Source organism: Salvia hispanica, chromosome 4, assembly GCF_023119035.1.
Source record: "Salvia hispanica cultivar TCC Black 2014 chromosome 4, UniMelb_Shisp_WGS_1.0, whole genome shotgun sequence".
NCBI classification, from domain to species: domain Eukaryota; kingdom Viridiplantae; phylum Streptophyta; class Magnoliopsida; order Lamiales; family Lamiaceae; genus Salvia; species Salvia hispanica.
The window spans coordinates 55,885,443-55,908,546 of NC_062968.1; the positions used below are offsets into that span (position 1 = coordinate 55,885,443).

At 32.2% G+C, this 23,104-nt stretch overlaps 2 protein-coding genes and 4 long non-coding RNA genes across 6 annotated transcripts; 1 reads left to right on the forward strand and 5 right to left on the reverse strand.

Moving 5' to 3' along the window:
• Nucleotides 1-206: 206 nt before the first annotated feature.
• On the forward strand, nucleotides 207-3,813 carry LOC125185496 (cis-muuroladiene synthase-like). Its single transcript, XM_048082026.1, has 7 exons — nucleotides 207-348; nucleotides 429-690; nucleotides 756-1,119; nucleotides 1,215-1,433; nucleotides 2,048-2,186; nucleotides 2,984-3,229; nucleotides 3,517-3,813. The coding sequence occupies exons 1-7, from the start codon at nucleotides 247-249 to the stop codon at nucleotides 3,811-3,813; spliced, it is 1,629 nt and encodes a 542-aa protein (XP_047937983.1). The 5' UTR covers nucleotides 207-246.
• Nucleotides 3,814-4,829: 1,016 nt separating this feature from the next.
• LOC125218880 lies at nucleotides 4,830-5,641 on the reverse strand. Its single transcript, XR_007176042.1, has 2 exons — nucleotides 5,510-5,641; nucleotides 4,830-5,150 (listed from the first exon to the last, which is right to left on the reverse strand). It is a non-coding gene; the product is annotated as an uncharacterized LOC125218880 (long non-coding RNA).
• Nucleotides 5,642-7,415: 1,774 nt separating this feature from the next.
• LOC125217602 lies at nucleotides 7,416-8,016 on the reverse strand. The gene is made up of 2 exons (XR_007175761.1): nucleotides 7,828-8,016; nucleotides 7,416-7,716 (listed from the first exon to the last, which is right to left on the reverse strand). It is a non-coding gene; the product is annotated as an uncharacterized LOC125217602 (long non-coding RNA).
• Nucleotides 8,017-13,847: 5,831 nt separating this feature from the next.
• On the reverse strand, nucleotides 13,848-14,400 carry LOC125217906. Its single transcript, XR_007175837.1, has 2 exons — nucleotides 14,230-14,400; nucleotides 13,848-14,124 (listed from the first exon to the last, which is right to left on the reverse strand). It is a non-coding gene; the product is annotated as an uncharacterized LOC125217906 (long non-coding RNA).
• Nucleotides 14,401-15,076: 676 nt separating this feature from the next.
• On the reverse strand, nucleotides 15,077-15,686 carry LOC125185282. Its single transcript, XR_007170095.1, has 2 exons — nucleotides 15,504-15,686; nucleotides 15,077-15,371 (listed from the first exon to the last, which is right to left on the reverse strand). It is a non-coding gene; the product is annotated as an uncharacterized LOC125185282 (long non-coding RNA).
• Nucleotides 15,687-19,403: 3,717 nt separating this feature from the next.
• LOC125223496 (probable LRR receptor-like serine/threonine-protein kinase At3g47570) lies at nucleotides 19,404-22,603 on the reverse strand. The gene is made up of 3 exons (XM_048126675.1): nucleotides 21,916-22,603; nucleotides 19,948-21,792; nucleotides 19,404-19,853 (listed from the first exon to the last, which is right to left on the reverse strand). The coding sequence occupies exons 1-3, from the start codon at nucleotides 22,601-22,603 to the stop codon at nucleotides 19,528-19,530; spliced, it is 2,859 nt and encodes a 952-aa protein (XP_047982632.1). The 3' UTR covers nucleotides 19,404-19,527.
• Nucleotides 22,604-23,104: the final 501 nt, after the last annotated feature.

Genomic DNA, 23,104 nt, shown 5'->3' on the forward strand with positions numbered 1-23,104 from the left:
TCGAAAATACTGATGATTAATTTATAGACAGTTGATATTATCTAGTTAAAATGGTTTAAATTATAGACAGTTGATATTATCTAGTTAAAATGGTTATTCACTTATAGAATATGTTACTTCTATATATGATAATATGATTGAATATGGAATATGACAGAAAAATCTGCATAAATGCGTAGCTATAAATAGATACTATATAACTCTAACTCTGCAATTTCACAGCAAAATCAAGAGAGAGAGAGAGAGATGGCTATCTTAAGCTGCTTGAGTGATGTGAGGCCTCCGATGACCATTCATCAGCCAAGCATTTGGGCTGATACTTTCACTAACTTTTCTTTTGACGAAAAGGTGTGTGTGTTTTTTGTATAATTAAAATTTATGAACTAATTCATTTTACTTAAAAAAGTGTGTACGTATGTCTTGAGCAGAAACAACAAAAGTATGCAGATGCAATCGAAGAATTGAAGGAAGAAGCAAGAGACATGTTAATGGCTGCAACAGCTCCTCTCAACCAATTGATATTAATCGACACAATCGAGCGGCTAGGATTGGCCTATCTTTTTGAGACCGAAATCGAACACAAACTCCAACAAATCACACACGACGATGACCTTCTTCACCACTCCGATTTATTCACTACATCACTTGGATTTCGCTTGCTCAGGCAACACCGCCACCACATTTCTTGCGGTATAATCTATATTATAGTATATATATTTAATTATCGAATTTAATTTTTTGAATGAATTAAACAGATGTTTTCAACAAGTTTGTTAACAAGGATGGTATGTTCGAAGAAGGCGACGTTGAAGGAATGCTAAGCTTGTATGATGCAGCTCATGTTCGATTTAACGATGAGAACATGCTAAAAGAGGCTGCCGATTTTACAAGGCATTACTTGAGTAGTCGCGAAGCAGAGTTAGAGTCTCACCTTAAAGATAGAGTGAAGCGGGCTTTGAAGCGCCCGCTTCATAGAGATATTCCCATCGTCTACGCACGAATTTTCATCTCTATATATGAAAAAGATCCCTCAAGAAATGAACTTCTTCTCAAACTAGCAAAACTCAACTTCAACTTTTTGCAGAATATATACAGGAAAGAACTCTCCCAAGTCACCAGGTAACAACCATGAAGCTAAAATAATATTTTTATAATCACAATAATGCATTATTATGTATATTAAGCTATTAAACTATTTTTTTTGGTGAGTAAAGGTGGTGGAACAAGTATGATCTAATGTCAAAAATACCATACACAAGAGATAGGGTGGTGGAGGCTTATGCTTGGGGTGTAGGATACCACTATGAGCCTCAATACTCTTATGTTCGAATGGGAATTGCCAAAATCATACTGTTTATTGGAGTTTTGGATGACACATATGATAATTATGCCACAATTAATGAAGCTCAACTTTTCACTCAAATCTTGGACAGGTATGTTTGGCTTTCATAATCAAATCAAAATGACATTGCATTTGAGATATTTTTTTTAAGTGTTGAGACTTGAGAGAAAGTATGGGAGCAAATTGTCCATAATGTGAAAAGTTTGCTCAATTGAATTTTTTCTGTAAATGTGTCAGAGTACGAAAGATTGAATTATGTAGCCGATTAAGGTTAACTGGATTAATGACTAGCTCTATTGAACCTTGGTGTTTGGAAGTCAACTCCTTTTGAGTTGACTATTAGAGCTAGGTCGACCAACCTAGCTTTAATAGTCAACTCAAAAGTAATTGCATCGTGATTAGTGCGACAGTGCGCAATAAAGTTAGTGTGTTATACCTAATCTAAATATTGAATCGTGATTAGTGCAGTAGTGCGCAATGAAGTTCGTATGTAGTAACTAATCCAAATATTGCATCGTGATTAGTGCACGCATGTGCACTCAAAGTGCATTGAACTTCGTGTTTTTTCAGGAGACAGGACCGAAATGAGAATAGTTTCTATTCTTTAAGGAATGGTGGTATAGTATGTTGTTCACTTTTGCCACATTTTGGTGCCTATAATAATTATAGCAAAAGCACTAATTAATAGGGTATTGAATTTTGCAGTTGGACTACAAATGAAGTTGATCGACTCCCACAATACATGAGAATTGTTTATCAATTCATTTTAAGTGTATATGAGGAATATGAATTTGATGCAACGCAATTTGGGAAAAGGTTTGCAGCTCCTTATTTCAAAGAAATGGTAAGTGCTATTTCTCACTTCTCATACTATGTGATTCCAACTTTTTATCTATTACTAGTCACCTTTTAATTTCTGATGATTACCTCAAATCTCGCACATTCAAATAATTGATAAATAATTTTAGGGATAATTATTATATAAGTCATAACTCTGAGTTGACTTTTTTGTCAATATTGTAACTTTCAAACTAGAAAATAAAATTATAAATTTTTATTATTATTTTGCAATCATCTCGCAATGATCAAAATTGAAATAAATAGACAAAATCAAATATGATCAAATATGATGTGACTATAAAATGATGTTGTTTGGACAAAACATCGTTATTGTATTTTGAGTATTAATTAAAGTGATGTTGTTTGTTGTCACGCCATATAATATGATTTTGTCATATTAGCTACGCTTCGAGTTTTGAGTCTTTTGACCATTAACGTGAGACAGTTGCAAAAAATTAAAAAATAACTAGTAGTACTACGTACTCCCTCCGTTCCATAGTAGTGGAGACGGTTTTTTCGGCACGGAGATTAAGAAAAATTGTGTTAGGTGAGTTATTTAAAGGGAAAATAAAGTGGAAAATGAAAAAGATAGAGAGACGAAGATAGAAAAAAGTAAGATAGAGTAAAATAGGTGTGGGAAAATGTGTTGACTTTTACTAAAAAGGGAAATGACTCAATTACTATGGAATGTACCAAAATGGCAAAATGACTCTATTACTATGGAACGAAGGGAGTATGATTACATTTCAGTTTCAAAAACTATGAGATTGTCATTTTGTCAAATTATATTTGATCATTTAGGTGCAACGTCTTGGGAGGGCTTACAATCAAGAGTTAAAGTGGATTATGGGAAGACAATTGCCTTCATTCCAAGACTATCTTGAAAACTCTGAGATAACAAGCGTCGTTTATATCATGTTTGCTGCTATTATTCCTGGATTCAAATCTCTCACCCAAGAAACTATTGATTGGATAAGAAGTATGCCCAAACTTGCAAAACCAACTAGTAGAATCGGTCGATACTATGATGACAACGGCACTCATGAAGTAAGTTTTACGTTGATTTCGTTTGATTTTATTGATGTTTTGTTTCGATATATTGCTCTCAATCTTTTTAGCTTAGGCATTTTGTTAGCATAAAAAATCCATGTAATAACTTTTGCTTCCAATAGTTTTAATATGTTTACAACACATTAATAACATTAGAAAATACTAAATTTTAATCATTTTCTTAATTTTCTAAAATTGTTACTGTTTTTTAGTTAGTTAAATTTGAGAATCATGAATTAATTGTATTCGACGTTTTCTAACGTGTCATGTTTGTGCATTTGAAGCGTGAGAGTAAAGGAGGGCAAATGCTGACTGTGATGGATTGCTACATGCAAGAATATGGGGTGACAAGGCAAGAGGCAGTGTCTAAATTTGTTGAACTGATTGAAGAAACATGGTATGATTTAAACAAGGATTGGGTGGAGACCACGTTTGTGCCTAGAGAAATCGCCATTCAGTTTATCAACTATGCTCGAAATAGTGAAGCAAATTACAATAGAAATAGTGCAGACGGTTATAGCGATCCTCATGTTGTCAAGGAAGATGTTGTTGCTCTCTTTATTAATTCAATAGTCATTTAATTTGTACCATAAAATCAAATGTTTGTTAAATTAAAAACAGTTGTGTCGATGGATTAATAATCAAGCATAGAGTTGAGCATCTCCAATGGAGGCTAGCGGATAGGCTAGCCGATCGCGAGCACTAGCTGATCCGCTGGCCGATCCGCTAGCCTCCATTGCGGCAATTTAGGCTAGCCGATCGGCGAGCTCTAGCCAATTTGCGGGCGCTAGCCGATCCGCTGGCCGATCTGCTAGCCTCCATTGCGGGCTCAATTTCGGCTAGCCGATTGCATTTTTTTTATTTATTGCATTTTTTTGATGTATTTTTTATGCATTTTTTTATTGCATTTTTTAATATATGTTTTTTAATTATGTAATTTTTTTAGGATGTACCTTTTCCGTATCTGTGTCGTAAATTTAATTCCGTATTTTGCGTGATTGTAATTTATTTATTTTTTATAATGTAATTTTTTTTAATTAATGTACTTTTTTTATTTAAATGAAATTAATGAATTTTCCCGTATATGTCTCGTAAATTTAATTCCGTAATTTGTCATAAATTTAATTCCGTAAATTGAATTATTTTTATTGCGGCTAGCCTGTGGCTAGCCTATTTGCTTAAAATGATGATGTGGCAGGTGGAATTTTAGTGCTGATAATGTGGCAGGTGAAATTTTATTGCTCATGATGTGGCAGAGAGAGAGAGTGGCCAGCCTGTGGCTAGCCTATCTCCATTGGGGATGCTATAACGCATTTTCTCGGAAGGCGTTAATTTATAGCAAATCAAAGTGGAAATTGTTATAAGATTGAGATGGGAGTGGTTTGTGAGAAATTTCCTTGCAAGTGTTAATAAAATAAAAATGATGAATTTGTAAATGTCCACGTTAATGAATGGTTGTTGTGGGAACAATAAATATACTAGATTGCTTTGTTATATAACTTGATAAATTCAGTCCGGATAAAGAATAGACTTTGAGCGAAATAATAAAATAAGCACTTCATCTACAGTTACAAATATGTACTCTCCCTCCGCGAAATAATATACTTAGTTTGCCATTTTAGCATGTCTGTTAAATAGACTTTACGTACACTTTCGTAAATAATACTTAGTAATATTACATTCTATTATAAAATTAATATATAAAATAGATCAAACGTCACTATATTTTTCTGCAGAAAATCAAATAATTTCTAAAAAATTTTACTGAGTCAAAATGAGACTTTAAATCGCGGATGGAGGGAGTAAGTCTAGTTTTCTTGATATGGTTAACGGCAGCATCGGCAATATAAGCTCTGTGTACCACAGCAACCATAGGGACAGTCGTATCCATCTTGATCTATCTCTGCATTTTCCTTTGCTGATCATAAAACCAACATAATTAAATTAAATTAATTCACAGTTAATAGTGTTCAGAATAATCATAATTAAAATCTGAATCCTATATATCATTAGTGTGAGAGTCTAAAGTGAAACTAATCAAATTTAAAAATAATTTTAGATTTTTAGTTACTAGTCAACTCATTCATACTAATATTTGATTCTTTTAACATGTTTTCATGATTTTTTATTAATATCTCCATATTTTCCCGATGATATGGTATAATTAACTAATTGATTTTAAAATAAACTGGCAGGATAAATATAATTTAAATTCATATATCAGTAAGTAAATGTATAAATAAATTTGGAAAGATAGAAAATTGTAACATCACTTACATGCTACTTTATGGGACGTCTCAACCAGTTCTCTAGAATCTGCAACCTCTGAGGAAATGAGAAGCATGATAACTAACAATAGAGCTATGGTTACATTTCTTTTGGAAACCATTTTCTTCTCTGTATGTTTTGATTTTGTATGAGAATTTTCTCATTTTCCACTCGATATTTATAGACAAATTCTTCATGCAATGGACGAAAAAATCAAATTGGTTTTGCTATGATTTTTCAAAGAGTACATTATATCAATATGAAATGTGTACTTTTCTAATTTATTTTTCACATGTAATTACAATTTCCAATGGTAATAGTTTAGTCAATTAATGTATATATATTTGGTATTATTTTAATATAAAATAGGAATATCAATAATATTTTTAGTAAAAAAACTTCCTATGAATAACTTAGAACCATCATTATTTATATAAACTATATATACGATAATGAAAGCTTTTTCTAGAATAATGCAAGGTTATTTCGTAATACAACTTCTTTATATTTATTTTAACACGCTTTCTGTATACTACATTACTGGGTCTCATTTCATGATCGAAAATTCGAAACAATGTCTTGACTTTTTCTTGTTTGACTACCTTTTCTTGTTTGACAAGTACTTTTCTCCTCAAAGATGATTTGTTTTCTTTTTGATTTGTTCCGATCAACGTGATTAATATTAAAAAAGTAAATACATATTTATCTTTTATTCCCTCTCTCTTATATTATTTTTTCTTCACTTAATACACAAAATAAAATTATATAAAATCACGTGTGTGGATTCAACTTAAACTTACAAAATAACTAATAATATACATTAAAAACTTGGCAAACGGGTATGTCATTATTTAACATTTAACGAGTATCTTTCTTAATCTTGTGTGTAGGGATGTCAATTCAATCCGAAACCTGTGGGCCGGCTCGAACAACCCGGTAAAATGAACGGGTTAGGGTTGTAATTTTATTACCCGAATACAAAACGGGCTAAACGGGTTGGCCCAAATGGGTTGGCGGATTAAACGGGTTGGCCCGAACGGGTTGCGGGTCGGCCCGATGGGTTGCAACTTTTAATTAAAAATTATTAAGTTTTAGGGTTTTTTTATATTTTTGAATCTTCAATCTTTCTACATAAGCATTAGTCTTATTGAATCTTCACTCTACACTTTTCCACTCGATCCCACAATATCAGCTTTCAAGTTCCACCTCAACTCATTATTCCACTGTCCCATCATCTGTCACTAGTGTCTTACCACCACCAAAGCCAATGAAGACAAAATTAAGAAATAAATCATCAAAATCTTAATATATTTATCATTTTAATAATAATTCATGTAAGATATGATTTTAAATTTTCACAAAGAATTAGTTACGAACACAAGCTTTAATTTATGTTGTAGTTGATCGAGATGAAATGCTTATTTTCAAGTATTATTGTAGAGTACTATGAAAATATGAAGATTTTATATGATTCTAACTAAAAAGAAAAAAAAGTATCTAAAATTTAAAATCATTTTATAGAAGAAAATTTTGATACAAGAAATTATTTTCGAAAGCTTTTAGGCCGAATAGTCCGATGGATTAGCCCAAAACCCGACGGTTTAGGGTTAGGGTTGAAAATTTATATCCCGAAAAATCCATAATCCGAATAGCCCGCACCTAAATAGCCCGGCAATCCGAGTGGATTGGCCCGAATCCAAACGGGTTAGCCCAATTGACATCCCTACTTATATGTAATAATATTTTTATTAGGCGTCGGATAAAATCAAAATCCTTTTCAAACATCAAACATTAAAATATGAAAAATAAAGTAAAGATGTTTAACAAGAAAAATATCGGTTAATTAGTCCAACTCATTCAATTTACAGGTAAGCCATATCAAAATAAGGCAACAGCTCATTATTTTCAAAGTAAATTGAACAGTTAATTAGAAATACATTAACTTAAATTTCGTTTCCTTTCCTTTATAGAGTACTACTAGTATTTATTTATTTTAACACATTAATTAATTTTACATAAAAATACATCAAGCTAATATACTAGGGCTATTGTTGGCTAATCGCAGCAGCGACAATATGGGGTACGCCCGGCTGCTACGGCTGTACGAGGAGCACCAGGACCGGCATCAGCATCCGCAACAGCACCAATATCATTACAACATCCATGGGGGCACCGATAACGTGCATAGCTTCTCATCATCTTCTCACCTTCTTTATCTGAAATCATATCTCATTAATGAATAATCAAGTACTCAAAAAGACACACACTATACACATGTTTGAATGAGCTGAGAAATTTCTAAAGAAAGAAAGAATGAAAGTGCTTACATGAAACTCGATTGAGGTGCCGAGCGTCTGCAACTTGTGAGGAAATTAGAAGAGCCATCAATATTAAAAGACCCATAATTTCAATTCTTGTTTGAACCATTTTTTTGGATTTGTACAAAATCTAATGTTTATACATGCAAGCTGAAGCTATTAGGAGCAACCATGCTTATATATATATGTGCAAGTTGAAGAAACATGGCGGTTAGGGGGGCAACAATTTTAAAATTTTATAATTAAGAGTTCTACTTTTGTAATTTTATGTTAAAATTTGAGGATCAAGAATTTGTTTTTGTCTTGATGCTAGGAACTCAAGATCTTATTTTACTCGTTTGAAAAGTAAATCCAAAATTAATATAGTATTAATTTTGTTCTTGTGTGGATTCCAAGTTGAAAGTAGTGTGAAGGGTGATTCATTAGTCGGTTTACTATATTGATAGAGATGAAGACTTTGGGGTCTCTATTAGTTCCACGAAGACTGCGTTGGATCAAAGCGACAATTATACTAAGAATAATAATAACTGAAAATTTCCTTGGGTGACATAGTATTTGAATGAAAAAGAAAGAAAAGTAGATAAAGTAGAAATCGAGAAATAAAAAAAAAAAGTTATACCATTTTCTACCAAATGTAGGGGTGGCAAATCGTGCATGTTGTGTCGTTATCGTGTCGACACGATAATGACACGACACGAAAACAACAAACACAAACACGACCCGTTAAGAAAACTCTAAACACGAACACGAACACAAACACAACCCGCTACCCTCAGACACGAACACGACACGAACTCATTAACGACAAGAACCACTTTGGGTCAACACGACACGATAACAACAAATATATGACACGACACAATAACGACACTATAATAATAATATTATAATATATAAATATTGTTTCTTATATTAAATTTTAAATTTTAATTTTAAATTTTAAAATTTTAATTTTAAAATTTTAAAATTTTAAAATAAATAAAAAAGTAATAATATTATAATATATTAATATTATTTCTTAACGTGTAATACGAACACGACACGAACAAGACACCAATGTATGATTTCATTCGTAACATAATGATAGAAAAGGACAAAATATTGGTCTCTACTGTAGTTGAAAAAATAAATAAACAATAAATGCATGGCTCTTTGGGGGCAAATTTTGTACACTTGTGACATAGAATCAAATGTTTGCTAAAAACTGATAGATTAATAATCAAGCATAGAGTTGACCATCTCACGACGGTGAGAAAGAAACAAACACACGTGAACATATACACTGAAAAAACAACCAAATCAATACTGCCTTCGTTCTGCTCCATAATAAAAAAGTCATTTTTCTTTTAAATAAAAGTAAACACATTTCTTTTCATTTACTTTATTTTCTTTTATTACTTTAATCTTTTTTCATTTTTCTCTTTTCATTTTTTACTTTATTCTTTTTTTACTTAATTCACTTAACATAATTTTTTTTAATTCACGAGTCGAAAAGAAACGCAATTCTAAAATTTGTATATGTTCACATTAATTAATGGCTGTTGTTGGAACAATAAAAATAAATTGTTTTGTTAACTTGAAGACTTCAGTCCGGATAAAAAATTGACTTGGAGAGAAAAATATCAGAATAAACACTTCATCTACCGCATTATACTAAGTAATTTATAAACACGTACTCTCTCCTTCCAAAAAATAATACTCCTATTTTGTAGTTTTTTTTATATATTTACTTAATGAACTCACATACTTTATTAAATCATTATATTTACATTTCATTAAAATTAAATAATTTTTTAAAATCTCCACCAAGTCAAAATGAAGCTTTAGATCGCGGTGCATAGACAAAGGGAGTAAGTTATTATAAATACACGGGCCGAACTATCGTTTATAGGTATGGATCAATAGTGCTATGGATACATTTCTTTTGGAAACCATTTTCTACTATGGAAATTTGATGAGAATGTATGTTTGATTTTCTATGAGAATGTGTTCATTCACTCTATATTTATAGACAAATTCTTCATGCAATGAACGTCGCAAAAATCAAATTGGTGGAGATTTGCTATGATTTTTCAACGAGTACATTTATATCTATATGAAATGTGTACTTTTATAATTTATTTTTTACATGTCTATCTTTAGTAACTATAATTTCTAATGGTCATGGTTTAGTAAATTATTGTACTTATATATTTGTATCATCTATTTTTATACTCCACCCGTCTTCAAAGAATGTGCACTATGGATCGGCACTAGTTTTAATGCAAAATTAATAAAGTAAGAGAGAGGCTAAGAGAAAAAGTAATTAAAGCATTGTTAGTGGGAAATGAGTCCCACCTCTTTAGAGAGAAAATAGTTTGCAAAATTAGAAAGTGCATATTCTTGTGGAACGGGCTAAAAAGGAAAGAGTGCATATTCTTGTGGGATGGATGAAGTATAAAATAGGAATATCATTTATACCAAAAAATCGGAAATATGATCAAATTATGAATTTCTAGTAAACCTATGAATCAAATTAACTTAGAACCATGCTTATTTATACGGTTTGTGTTAAAATGACAACACCTCCTAAAATGACATCATACCATCATTCCTAGCCAATCATTTGTACATGTGGACGATTAACCAGCTGCCATGTCGCAATCATAGAAAACGCTCAAGGGTAAATTTTCTCGGTCTGCAATATCCAATATGTTAGACTGCATTTTTTGTCCATCTGCAATATCCAATACGCTAGACTGCAATCTATAAATTGAAGTGTAGAGTTTATAATATTGCAGGCTACGTAGTGTCATAGTGTCACTTTAAGAGGTATTGTCATTTTAACGCACCCTTATTTATACTCCTATAAACTATATACAAAAAAAAAAGCTTTTTTAGAATAATGCAAGGTTATTTTGTCATACAATTTCTCTATGTACTAAGTATATTTTAACACGCTTTCTTTTATATTAGTAATATTTATAATATGTTACACTTATTTTTATTGTTTAGATTTCCCAATATGTCTAACACATATGTCTTGACTTTTTGTCTTGATGCTAAATCGATCTACTTTTCCTTGTTTGACTAGTAAATATATTTTTATTATTGTTATGTCTTGGGGTTGAATAAAGACGAAGACTTTGGTGTAGTCTATTTTCAATGAAGACTGCGTCTGTTTACCTAGGCCAAGGCCCAAGGGTGGTTATAAATTAAATAGTACTCCATTCGTCGGTCATTAGGAGTAGCGTTGATTAGTCTGCACTTCTTTTATAAAAATAACAATAAATAGTTAAAGTGGAGAAATTAGTAAAGTAAGAGAGAGAATAATGCATCGAAGATATCAATATCGGGCTATTTGTACAACAGCTCATTAATTTCCAAAACAAATTGGAAACGGTTAGAATACAATCATGCATACATGAACCTTAATTTTATTCTACATATAAAAAACAAGTATACTAGCCAAGGCTATTGTTGGGCTACAGGCAGCAGCGACAATACGGGGGACGGGGAGGGGGTGGGGGAGGCCCGGCTGCTACGGCTGCACTAGGAGCACGAGCACCATCACCAGCACCAGTAGTAGCATCCGCAACAGCACCAACAATATTACAACACCCATGGGGGCACTCAAAACGTGCATAACTTCTCATCATCTTCTCACCTTCTTCATCTGAAATCATATACTATAATGATTAAAGAAGACACACATGTTTGAATGAGATGAGAAATTTCAAAAGAAAGAAAACGCTTACACGAAACTCGATTGAGGTGTCGAGCATCTGCAACTTGTGAGGAAATTAGAAGAGCCGTCAATAATAAAAGAGCCATAATTTCAACTCTTTTGTGAACCATTTTCCTGGATTTATAGAAAGTTATATATTCATGCTGAAGTTATTAGGAGCAACCATGCTTATATAAGCAAGTTGAAGAAGTATGGTAGTTAGGGAGGGGGCCAACAATTTTGAAATTTTGTAAGAGTTCTACTATAGTAATTTAATTTTATGCTAAAATTTGAGAATCAAGGATTTGTTAAGAACTCAAGATCTTACTTTACTAGTTTGAAAAGTAAATCCACAATTAATATATTAATTTTATTCTTGCGTAGATTCACACTGGTTGAAAGTAGTGTGAAGGGTGATTCATTGGAAGGTTTACTATATAAATATTGATAATTAAAGACGAAGACTTGGGGTCGCCTATTAATGCGACAATTGTACTAAGAATAAAATAAATGAAAATTTCCATGCACGTTCATTTGTCTAAGGGGACATAGTATTTGTCAGAAAATTTATTAATGCTCGACATGGATTGTAATACAAAATTAACATAGTAGGAGAGAAAAAGAAAGAAAAGTAGGTACAGTAGAAAGAGAGGAAGAAAGAAAGTGATGATAGAACTTTTTATTAATAAAAATGGGATTAATTTTGATAAACAAATAAAAATGAAAAAGTATAGTTTTTATGAGAGAGTATATGGAAAGACAATTATATATAGTTGCTAATATCACTAACTTTCTGGAGTTTGAAAGCAATTGAAGCTTTCCTTATCGTCGTTCATTTAGGAAACTTTTAAGTGCTTTCAAACTCGAAATTTGAAGCATAGGGGGATAGAGCTGTCGAAACGACAATAGCAAAGAGGGAAAATTCTTAAAAAAAAAAAAAGAAAAATTGAATCATTTTTCTTTGATAAACCATGCATTACATAATCATCCCTAATTCTCTATATATAGAGAGGTGTTGACAATACAATAACCATGAATCATTAATTAGTAAAATAGAAAAAGAATCAAACAATAAATATCAAATCATAGAACACTGTAAATTAGGCAACAAATCAAATAACACCAATAATAAATAGTACTATTAAAGATAGCGAAGATAACTATTCCCAAATATCTTTGGCTCGACTCCGTTTAGATGCATTTGCTTCTATTCCAATGTATAATAAGAAGAAAACAAAATATTGGTCTCTGTTGTGGTTGAAAAATTAAATAAACAATCAATGCATATGGCTCTTGAGTAATGCAGTTGGGGGCAAAATTTTGTCCATTATTGACTTATTGCGAATGCTCTTCGAGTGAAATAATACGATTAAACCCATGTACACCCCTCCGCTTAAGTGGAAAAAGTTAGTGGAATGTGAACAATTATATTTTTATATTTAATTTTATAATAATTATGAATACAATAAGTTAGTGGATCGTAACTTTCATTTATTAAAAATGGTAAAAATGAAATGACATAATATTTATCATGAACCGTCGAAATAAATAAATATGGAACATCTTATAGTCAACTCATCTAGTTTCAGGTTAGTTGCACTCTGATTTCAGGTGAAATATTTCAATTCTAATCATAATCCAGTTAGTTTTGGGCTAGCCGTCAAGCCAGAATCATCAGCATGTTCTTTTAGAAAAAAATGAACTTGTAGTAGTACTAAGGAGTATAATTTTCGTTACAATTTATTTCTTACACTAAAAATTATAAAATCATGTTTTCTCATATTAAAACATTTAACTTCATTTCGGGCCAGCTATTTTTATTCGGGCAGTGGGTTGGCTGGATTTTGAGTGTTGGGCTAACGGCAGCATCGACAATGTGAGGGAGTGTCGGGGATCAAGGCCGAGGGCCGTCTGACTAATACGGCTGCACCAACAACACCACAACATCCATTTGGGCACCAAAATAGGCAACCCATCCCACCACCCTATTGCTTTTTTAGTAAAAGCTACTACTATCATGAAATGTTTGCCTTTTCACTTAAACACTATTCATTTGGAAAGAAGATGTAACTTTTCATTCTTGAATTTGAATGGATGACAATGGAATTTTACATTCTCATAAGCTATTAAGAATTCTTATTTGAGGCCCATACATAAATGGGCTAAAACTTAAACGAGGATGATATTTAAGGCCCAAATTTTGTGCCTTTTGATTATTTAAATTTTAAGTAATCAATAAATGTAATAATCAAAGTAAAAGGATGTTTAACAAGAAAAAAATCGGTTAATTAGTCCAACTCATTCAATTTACAGATAAGCCATATCAAAATCAGACAACAGCTCATTAATTTCAAGTAAATTGAAACTTTACTTTCCTTTCCTTTCCTTTATGGAGTTATTTATTTTAACACCTTAATTTTACATAACTCATCTAGGGCTATTGTTGGGTTACAGGCAGCAGCGACAATATGGGGGAGGCCCGGCTGCTACGGCTGTACGAGGAGCACCGGAATCAGCATCCGCAACAGCACCAATATTACAACATCCATGGGGGCACCGATAACGTGCATAGCTTCTCATCATCTTCTCACCTTCTTTATCTGAAATCATATCTCATTAATGAATGATCAAGTACTCAAAAAGACACACTACACACATGTTTGAATGAGCTGAGAAATTTCGAAAGAAAGAAAGAAAGTGCTTACATGAAACTCGAGCATCTGCAACTTGTGAGGAAATTAGAAGAACCATCAATAATAAAAGAGCCTTAATTTCAATTCTTGTTTGAACCATTTTTTTGGATTTGTACAAAATCTAATGTTTATATATGCAAGCTGAAGTTATTACTAGCAACCATGCTTATATATATGTGCAAGTTGAAGAAATTTTATAATTAAGAGTTCTACTTTTGTAATTGAGAATCAAGAATTTGTTTTTGTCTTGATGCTAGGAAAGCTCTATTTATAGGAGTATTTAATTAGTTACCATAGTATTTTTTTAAATTGTGTCGTTAGGATAATTCATATTATAGACTTGTATTATCATAAAGATTATCGGAAAAAATATACTATAAAGGTAATTTGCGAACGCAAATTCAGTTTCACGTGTAATATATTATTCATGAAAATTTATTATATTAATGAAGAAATCAAGCGAAACGTAAGACACATAAGATACTAAAATTAACAATAATGAAACTGTTGAGATTTAGCATAATAAATTTCATTAAATTAAGAAATGATCATATAATTACTAATTTAGAGTGAAATAAAAAAAAAAGTTAAACATGTACTCATGATATTTTTTGGTAACTATTTTCGTATAGTAAAATTACTCCTATAAGTTAAACAATTGAACTTTGCTCTAGCTACAGAAATAAGTGTCGTTTGATAACTTACAAAATAATTAAGAGAACTATATACATCATTGATTATCTTTCTTTTATTTTTATGTACAATATTTTTATTAGATGCTGAGGAAAATCAAAACCATTTCCAAACATCAAAATCTTAATATAAAATTAAAAACAAAGTAAAGATGTTTGACAAGAACTAATAATAAGAAACTTTTGAATAATTCAAATATTCAAACATACACGGACTTTATTTTCCTTTATTTTTATCCTTTTGCACACCTTAAACTACATGAAATAAAACATTTGTTTTTGAAATCAAACATTAAGGGCAGCAAATGCAGCCGCCTCTGGCTCCGCCTCCGCCTCCACCTTTTGTGACTCTGCCTCCACCTTTGCCTTTGCCTCCGCCTCCGCCTTTTCCGCTTTCACCACAACATCCACTAGGACAATTAAAACGTGCATAACTTCGCATCATCTTCCCACCATCGTTATCTGAAATCATAAGAGTTTTTCAGAAAAAGATTTAATGAAGAAAGTGTTTTGCATCTATCCATATTGAAAAGAGTGTCTACATGAACTTGAATGAGCTGATAATTTTTCAAAGAAATTAAAGAAAATGCTTACATAGAACTTGATTGAGCTCTCGAGAGCCTTCAACTTGTGAGGAAATGAGAAGAGTCATAAATAAGAAAAGAGCCATAATTTCAATTCTTGTGTGACGACCCATTTTTGGCTTTATTGAAAACCTAAAGCAATGAAGCATTAATTTGTCTCATGGAAACTCGATTGGGATTTCAGTTATCATGAGCAAACCATGTTATATACAAGTGAAATGATGGACCTATATATACATGGTGGGTGGGACCTTACATTTCAAATTTTAATAAGGATATGGTAGTAATGTTATGTTCAAATTAACTTTTATAAAATAGCACTCCCTCTGTCCTATAGTAGATGTCACACTTGGAATTTGGCACGGGATTTTAAGAGGTGTTGTTTTGAGTGTGAAGTGGAAAGAGAAAATAATATATTTATATTAATGTGAGAGAGAATTTTTTCCAAAAAGGAAAATGTGACATCTTTTGTGTGACGGAGAGAGTAGTACTACCTCCGTCCCTAGGGGTGAGCAAAAAAATCGAAAACCGAATATTCGAACAGAACCAAACCGAAATTTTGAAATTCGGTTCGGTTTTTCGGTTCGGTTCGGTTTGGGCGAAAAAAAAACCGAAAAACCGAATTATATTTTAAATATATTATTATATATTTTTATTCTATTAATTTAGTATATTATATCATATATATATAATATATGTTCTTTTAATATATTTTTATAGAATAAATATTATATATATTCTATTAATTTTATATTATATATTTATATTCTATTATAGTATATAAAATAAAATAAATTATATATATTAATATATAGTATTTTTTTTTTCAGTTTTTCGGTTTTGTTTTACAATTTCAGTTTTTTCGGTTTGGTTAGGTTTTTTAAGTTCGGTTTTCGGTTTTTTAGTTTTTCGGTTCGGTTCGGTTTTAGTTTTAGCCTAAGTTCGGTTTTTCGGGTTCGGTTCGGTTTGGGCGAAAAACCGAACCAAAACCCGAATGCACACCCCTATCCGTCCCTGAAAATTTGTCTTATTTTTCCATTTGCGTCTGTCCCTCAAAATTTATCTCATTTCACTTTTTATCATTTTTGGTAATGGACCTCATATTCCACTAACTCATTCATACTCACATTTTATTAAAAAACTAATATATAAAAGTAGGACCCACTCCCCACTAACTTTTTCAACTCACTTTTCATTATATTTCTTAAAACCTGTGTCTGGTCAAACCGGGAAAATTTTTGGAGGATGGATGTAGTATTATTTAATTGGTAAAACTAGTACTCCCTCCGTCCCGCTTTAGCAGTCCCATAGACTTTTCTGCACTCGTTTTGTAAAAATGACAATAAATAGTTAAAGTGGAGAAATAATAAAGTAAAAAAGAGAATAATGTAGATAAGATTCTTCTCTATATTATTCTCTTTTTTACTTTATTATTTCTCCACTTTAATTATTTATTATCATTTTTATAAAATGAGTGCAGAAAAGTCAATGGACTGCTAAAGCGGGATGGAAGGAGTACATGTTTTAAGATAAACATCAAGATCCTATAGTAAAAATATGATGTATTAAGATTAAAACTACTACTCCACTAGTATATAATTTGACTTAATTTTTGTCCTAATACTGTATATTAAAAGAAGCTTTATTGAGTAAATTGTGAAATGCATTTTTCGACCTCGTGGTGTGAAATTTTGGCTCCTCGTCTTGTGCTTTGCCATATGTTACGTATCTAAGTTTTATGGCTAAGCAAGAGTAGTGCTATTTAATTATTTTTGTTTTTAAATTTTCAATTCCTAATTATTCGTGGCTAAGTAAGAATAGTACTTACTCTAATTATTCTAAAAAATCAAGCTTTGATTTTCGTGAAATTTATAAAATTAAAAATGTTAATAAGCAGAATTTTTAATGGTAGATGAAGTGCTTACTTTTGTTATTTGGCTCTAAAGCTGCTTTTTTTTTTTTTTTATGAATAATAAACCGAACTTTTAAAAGTTATATCATGATATTAAAAAAAATTATCTTAGACATTAATTATTCCACCATTAAACTAACATATATATGCACACTCACAAAGCAACTTTATCTTGATGGTGGAATGACTTGTTCTTATAGGAAATTTCCTAGTACTCCTACAAATTAAACCAACATTTATATGCACACTCACAAAGCAACTTTATCTTGATGGTGGAATTAATTTATTAATTCTTTGTTACAAAGTGTTCTTATAGGAAATTTCCCACAAAGTAATCCCACCACTTTCTTATCAAAATGTCTACTTTGATTTATTAAACTAATGTCTTCCCAAAAACGAGAATCACGCAGCAATAATTTCTTACTAAAATATGTTCGAATCGCCTTTATTAATATTTCGGAATCTCAATTTCTCTTTTACTTTCTCTTATTCAATCCATGATAATCAAAGTAGGAGAAGGATAGTGAGGAATCTACTTTTGATCAATATATAAAAACTAAAAGCAATTAGCATATTTTAATTCTGCATCATTAATACTTTTTAGTATTAACTTTATTACTCTACATTTTTTTTAACTTTATTACTCTACATCATTTCAAGGAAAATGTAGTGTGAAATTCACACTAGCTAGTTAGCAACTAATTTTTGGTAGTTACGATCATTTCATAATTTCATGAAATCTATTTTGATAAGTCTCATCAGTTTCATTATTAATCCCACGTACATGTATTCACATATATATACACCATTGGAATAGCACATTAAAACGTTTTTGGATAATACAGCACCATATGGGCATAAAATTAATCTTCTAACCTTAACGCTATTTTGATTTAGTTAAATACTATACAATTCTGTCTTTTTATTATAACTAGTATCAGCCCTTGTGCTTTTTTTCTTGAATTAGTTGCACACTATCAATTAATTAACTAAAACAAAAAGCAATATCATTATATGAAATGTAAAATTAAAATACCTTATAAAAAAAAAAATCTAAAACATGACACCAATTAATGAAACTCACATGAAATCATTAATAAATAATGAATTTTAAATAATAGATAACCTTCCAATTAAAATAGCATTCACTACAAAAAAATGTCAATTTACCGACGAATTAGCGACGGAAATGTTTGCTACAAATTGCCGACGGAAAATGTTCGCTGCTATTACCGACGGAACTACCGACGGTATATTCCGTCGCTAAGTTTTTGCCCTTTTTAATTAATGTATTTTCCGTCGGTAATTCGTAGCGAAAATTTTCCGTCAGTAAACTAACATGATTCCACTAAATATCTCTAATTAGATGGTGACATTTGTTTTATTGCTATGAATTAGTTTTGGATCAATAATTTATTTTCCTAACTAAATAATTAATTGGCCAATTATCAGCATATGCCTCTTGAATATCGAAACATTATATCAAAATTTTCTATCATAATTAATTTTAATAAGATATAGGAATCATCCATTTAAAGTTATTTAATGTTTGTCAATCAGTCCTTATATATATAGGTATTACATCTATCATCAAAATTCTTTTCATCTCCACTACCCATAATTATTACCATAAATAATTCTCTTATTTCATTAAAAGTTTCATAAAGGTATTATTATTTCCCTTCTATATATGTATAGGTATTCCTGGAACTAAATGAATATCAAACTGTTTCAAAGGTGGGGTCAATATGTTTTTTTCTTCATTTTATTCAAGAACAAAAACAATAAATGAGTTTGATTTTGATATAATTTGTAAAATTAATTATGTAAACAATAAACCCTAATAATCAATTATGAATAAAAATTATAATCAAATATTAGAAAAATAATATTAATTATAATTATCAAATTATTCAATGTTAAAATAATATATATAAGTATTAAAATTGAAGAATAAAAGAAAAAAAAAAGATAAAGTTCTTGAAAGTAGAATATAAGTGCAGCTGCGAGTGAGAAACTTCAATCAACTAATAGACGAAAACGAACACTCTATCCAAGTCAGCGCATTAATACCCAAAAACATAACCAAAGATAATTAAGACTTAAAAAAAAAACATCTTTTCTAGTTCATACATTGGGCTAGAATACCAGCCAACTCACTAACAACAAGATTTATTGGCATCCTGTCTCTTGGATTCTCCTTTGAACATGAGACTCCAATCTTTAAAATACGAACAATAAACTCCATTTTCAAAGCTCTTGTGTTTAATTCTGGATCAATAATTTCCATTATTCCATGTGGCAAAGCGGAGTTCACATATCTATGGATATTTACCTCACCACCAAATAAATCATTTGTTGGCCTTTTATTTGTGAACATCTCCAGAAGGATGACCCCGAAACTATATACATCCCCTAGCATAGATATCGAGCCAAACGTGCCATATTCTACACAAAAGTTACAAGAAAAGGAAAAAAAAAGTTAAATTCGGACTATAAAGTTGCCATGTAACAAAGTTCAGGATGTAATGCAAGAATATACCTGGAGGGACATACCCTATGGTACCCTTGATTCCAAAGGAACTCACGCTGCTTTCACATGACGATGGAAGTATGTTCGAGGCAATCTTAGCTAATCCGAAATCCCCAACACAAGCAACCATGTCATGATCCAAGAGAATGTTGTTGGGCTTCAAATCACCATGAATAATAGATGAACCACTTCCAAAGTGAAGGTACTCAATTCCTTGAGCAATATCCAAGGCAATGTTAAGCCTTTGGATTATGCTAAGACTCTTGAAATCTCCACCACTTTCTTCCTCGTTGTTGTGAAGCCATTTGTCTAGACTCCCGTTGGCTTTGAATTCATACACCAATGCTTTGAAATCATTGCCTTTGAAGTCCACACTATCACATACACTTACAAGTTTCACCAAATTCCTATGCCTTATGCCTCCCAATGCTCTACACTCTGCCATGAATGACTTTGAGGCCCCTTTAACATCAAGATTGAGCACTTTGACTGCTACAATTGTGTCATTATCATCATCAATAATAGCTTTGTAAACGGACCCAAATCTCCCAAAACCAAGCACGTTACTCTCAGAGAATCCATTTGTGGCTTTAACGAGATCTGCATAAGAAAACCTCATGAATAATTGGGCACCAATGGTATCCACAAAAGGACAAGGGTTTCCGTTTGATTCCTTGCACTTGAAGAAAATTAAAATCACAATGCATAAGCCTCCAATAATCAATATTGGGATCAAGATCTTCCACAAAATGGACAACTTTTCCTTGGAAGATTCTACTCCTTTGCAAGGAGGGAACATCATCTCTTCAATTCCACCACAAAGACCTTGGTTTCCATCAAGAAAAATTGAACTTTTTTTCGCAAAAACTCCTCTTGTTGGAACTTCTCCTTGTAGCTTATTAAAGGACAAGTTGAGCTTCTGAAGCTTCAAACTCCCCAAAAACGAGGGAATAGAACCAGACAGATTGTTCCGCGATAGATCCAACTCTAGCAAGCCCATCAAAGAGCTCATGCCTGTACGAATCTCTCCTTGAAGAAAGTTCTCCTCGAGGTAGAGGCGTTCCAAGCTCACACAACTGCTCAAAGAGGTGGGAATCTTTCCAATCAGTCTATTGCTAGACAAGTCCAAAGCTGCGAGGTTTATTAAGGAACCAACCTCACTTGGAATAGAACCCTCAAAGGCATTGTGAGAGAGATTAAGCACAATGGAAATGGATGAAAGTCTCATAATTTCTGGGGGGATCAAACCACTGAAGTTGTTTTCGGAAAGGTCTAACTCTAACAAGTTGGTGCAGTTGCCAAGACTGGAAGACACATTTCCAGAAAACTCATTCCCATCTAGTTGGAATCTACTCAAACGAGTCATGTTTCCAAACAAAGATGGCAGTTCGCCTCCGAGTCGGTTTCTTCCCATAAAAAGGGTATGCAACTTCGAGAGCTTTGACATTGACACGGGAATTGGGCCATTAAGAAGATTGTGAGACATATCAACCACATCAAGATTGACAAGGTTTCCAATTCCTAAAGGAATGTTTCCATGTATCTTATTCTTGTGTATATCAAAGATACTGACAACAACAGACAAATTGGCTAGGGATTCAGGCAAAGAACCACTTAACATGTTCTCACCAACTTCAAAGCTCTCTAATTTGGTGGAATTTGTCAATGATGAAATGAAGCTCATATCATTTTCAATTAAGTTTGATTGCAAGTTGAAATCTTGAATCAAAGTAAGCCTCTCAAGATTTGGTATAGGTCCAGTGAAACTATTAGAGCGCAAGAGGATCCACTCAATCAATGAAGCATTTGAAATGGAATTAGGAATTGGCCCACTAAAGTGGTTTCTCTCAAGACCTAGAGCAACAAGATTAGGGAGTGTGACACCAATAGTAGAAGGAATAACTCCATGAAGACTATTATTAGAAACATCAAAATAATAAATGTTAGTTAGATTAAACAGACCATGAGGAATAGTACCAGTGAAACCATTTCCACCCAATTGAAGAAATTCAAGGCGGTGGAGGCGGCCGAGTGACTCGGGAATCTCTCCACCCAAACGGCATGCTCCTAAAGACAACCTTTGGAGTGTTGTTATGTTACCAATAGACGGAGGGATAAGCCCAAAAAATCGGTTTCTTGAAAAGATTATAGCTTCGAGTTTGGGCAAGAAGCTAAGTTCATTAGGTATGGTTCCGGAAATGAGATTCCTAGCTAAAGCGAGTTGCACTAGATTGTGGCACTGTGACAAGTTTTTTGGTAATTCACCCGTGAAGGAATTGTTGCTAAATTCAAGAAACCGAAGTTTGGTTAAGAGAGTGATTTGTGGAGGAATTGGGCCGTGGAAAAAGTTGTTATCGAGGGTGATGTTGGTGAGACGAGAGAGGTTACCTATGTGCGGGGAGAGGTTTCCAACGAGGCCTTGAAACGACAAGGTTAAGGCGACAACTCTGTTGCCGCGGCATTGGATGCCTCTCCAGCTGCAGAAGGGGAGTGTTTGATTCCATGAAGAGAGAGCTCCTTGTGGATCTTGGAGGCTGGATTTGATGGCTAGTAGTGAGAGTTGGTCTGTTTGGTTGTTGAAACATGTTGCAGGTGGAAGAAAGGTTGTGAGGAGGAAGAAGTAAAAGAGTGGTAGAGAAAGAAGAAATGTCATCAAGTTTGCCATGCGAGACCAATTTCTTGCAAAGACAAACATTAAGTTGGATAATAAACAAGTTATATAATTCAACTCTCCAATGGAATGGAATCCATGCAAGGATAAAGCATGGGAGAAAACTTTCTTTGTTACTACTTCTATTATTATAGTAATGTGTACTTTAATAAATAAAAAATAATAATAATACTCCACTACTTAATATATATAAGAATCCTGAAATTAAGAAAAAAAAAGTAATATCTGAGAAAAGCTAGTGAACAAAAATCTTCATAATTACAGTACTCTCCTTCTTTTTTAGATTTATAGTAGTATTATATTTTTAGTGGAAAAAAAGCCGTGAATATGAAAATCATAAACCAGCTGGTTACTACATGGCATAATAATCATAAAGTTGTTTTATGTTTAGGAATATTCAATTCATTTGCTTTCGGAATATTTTCAATTGGATTTGTCGGGTTCTTTTTATTTGGGCTTACATATATTTATCCTGGCCATAAATCTCATTGTTTT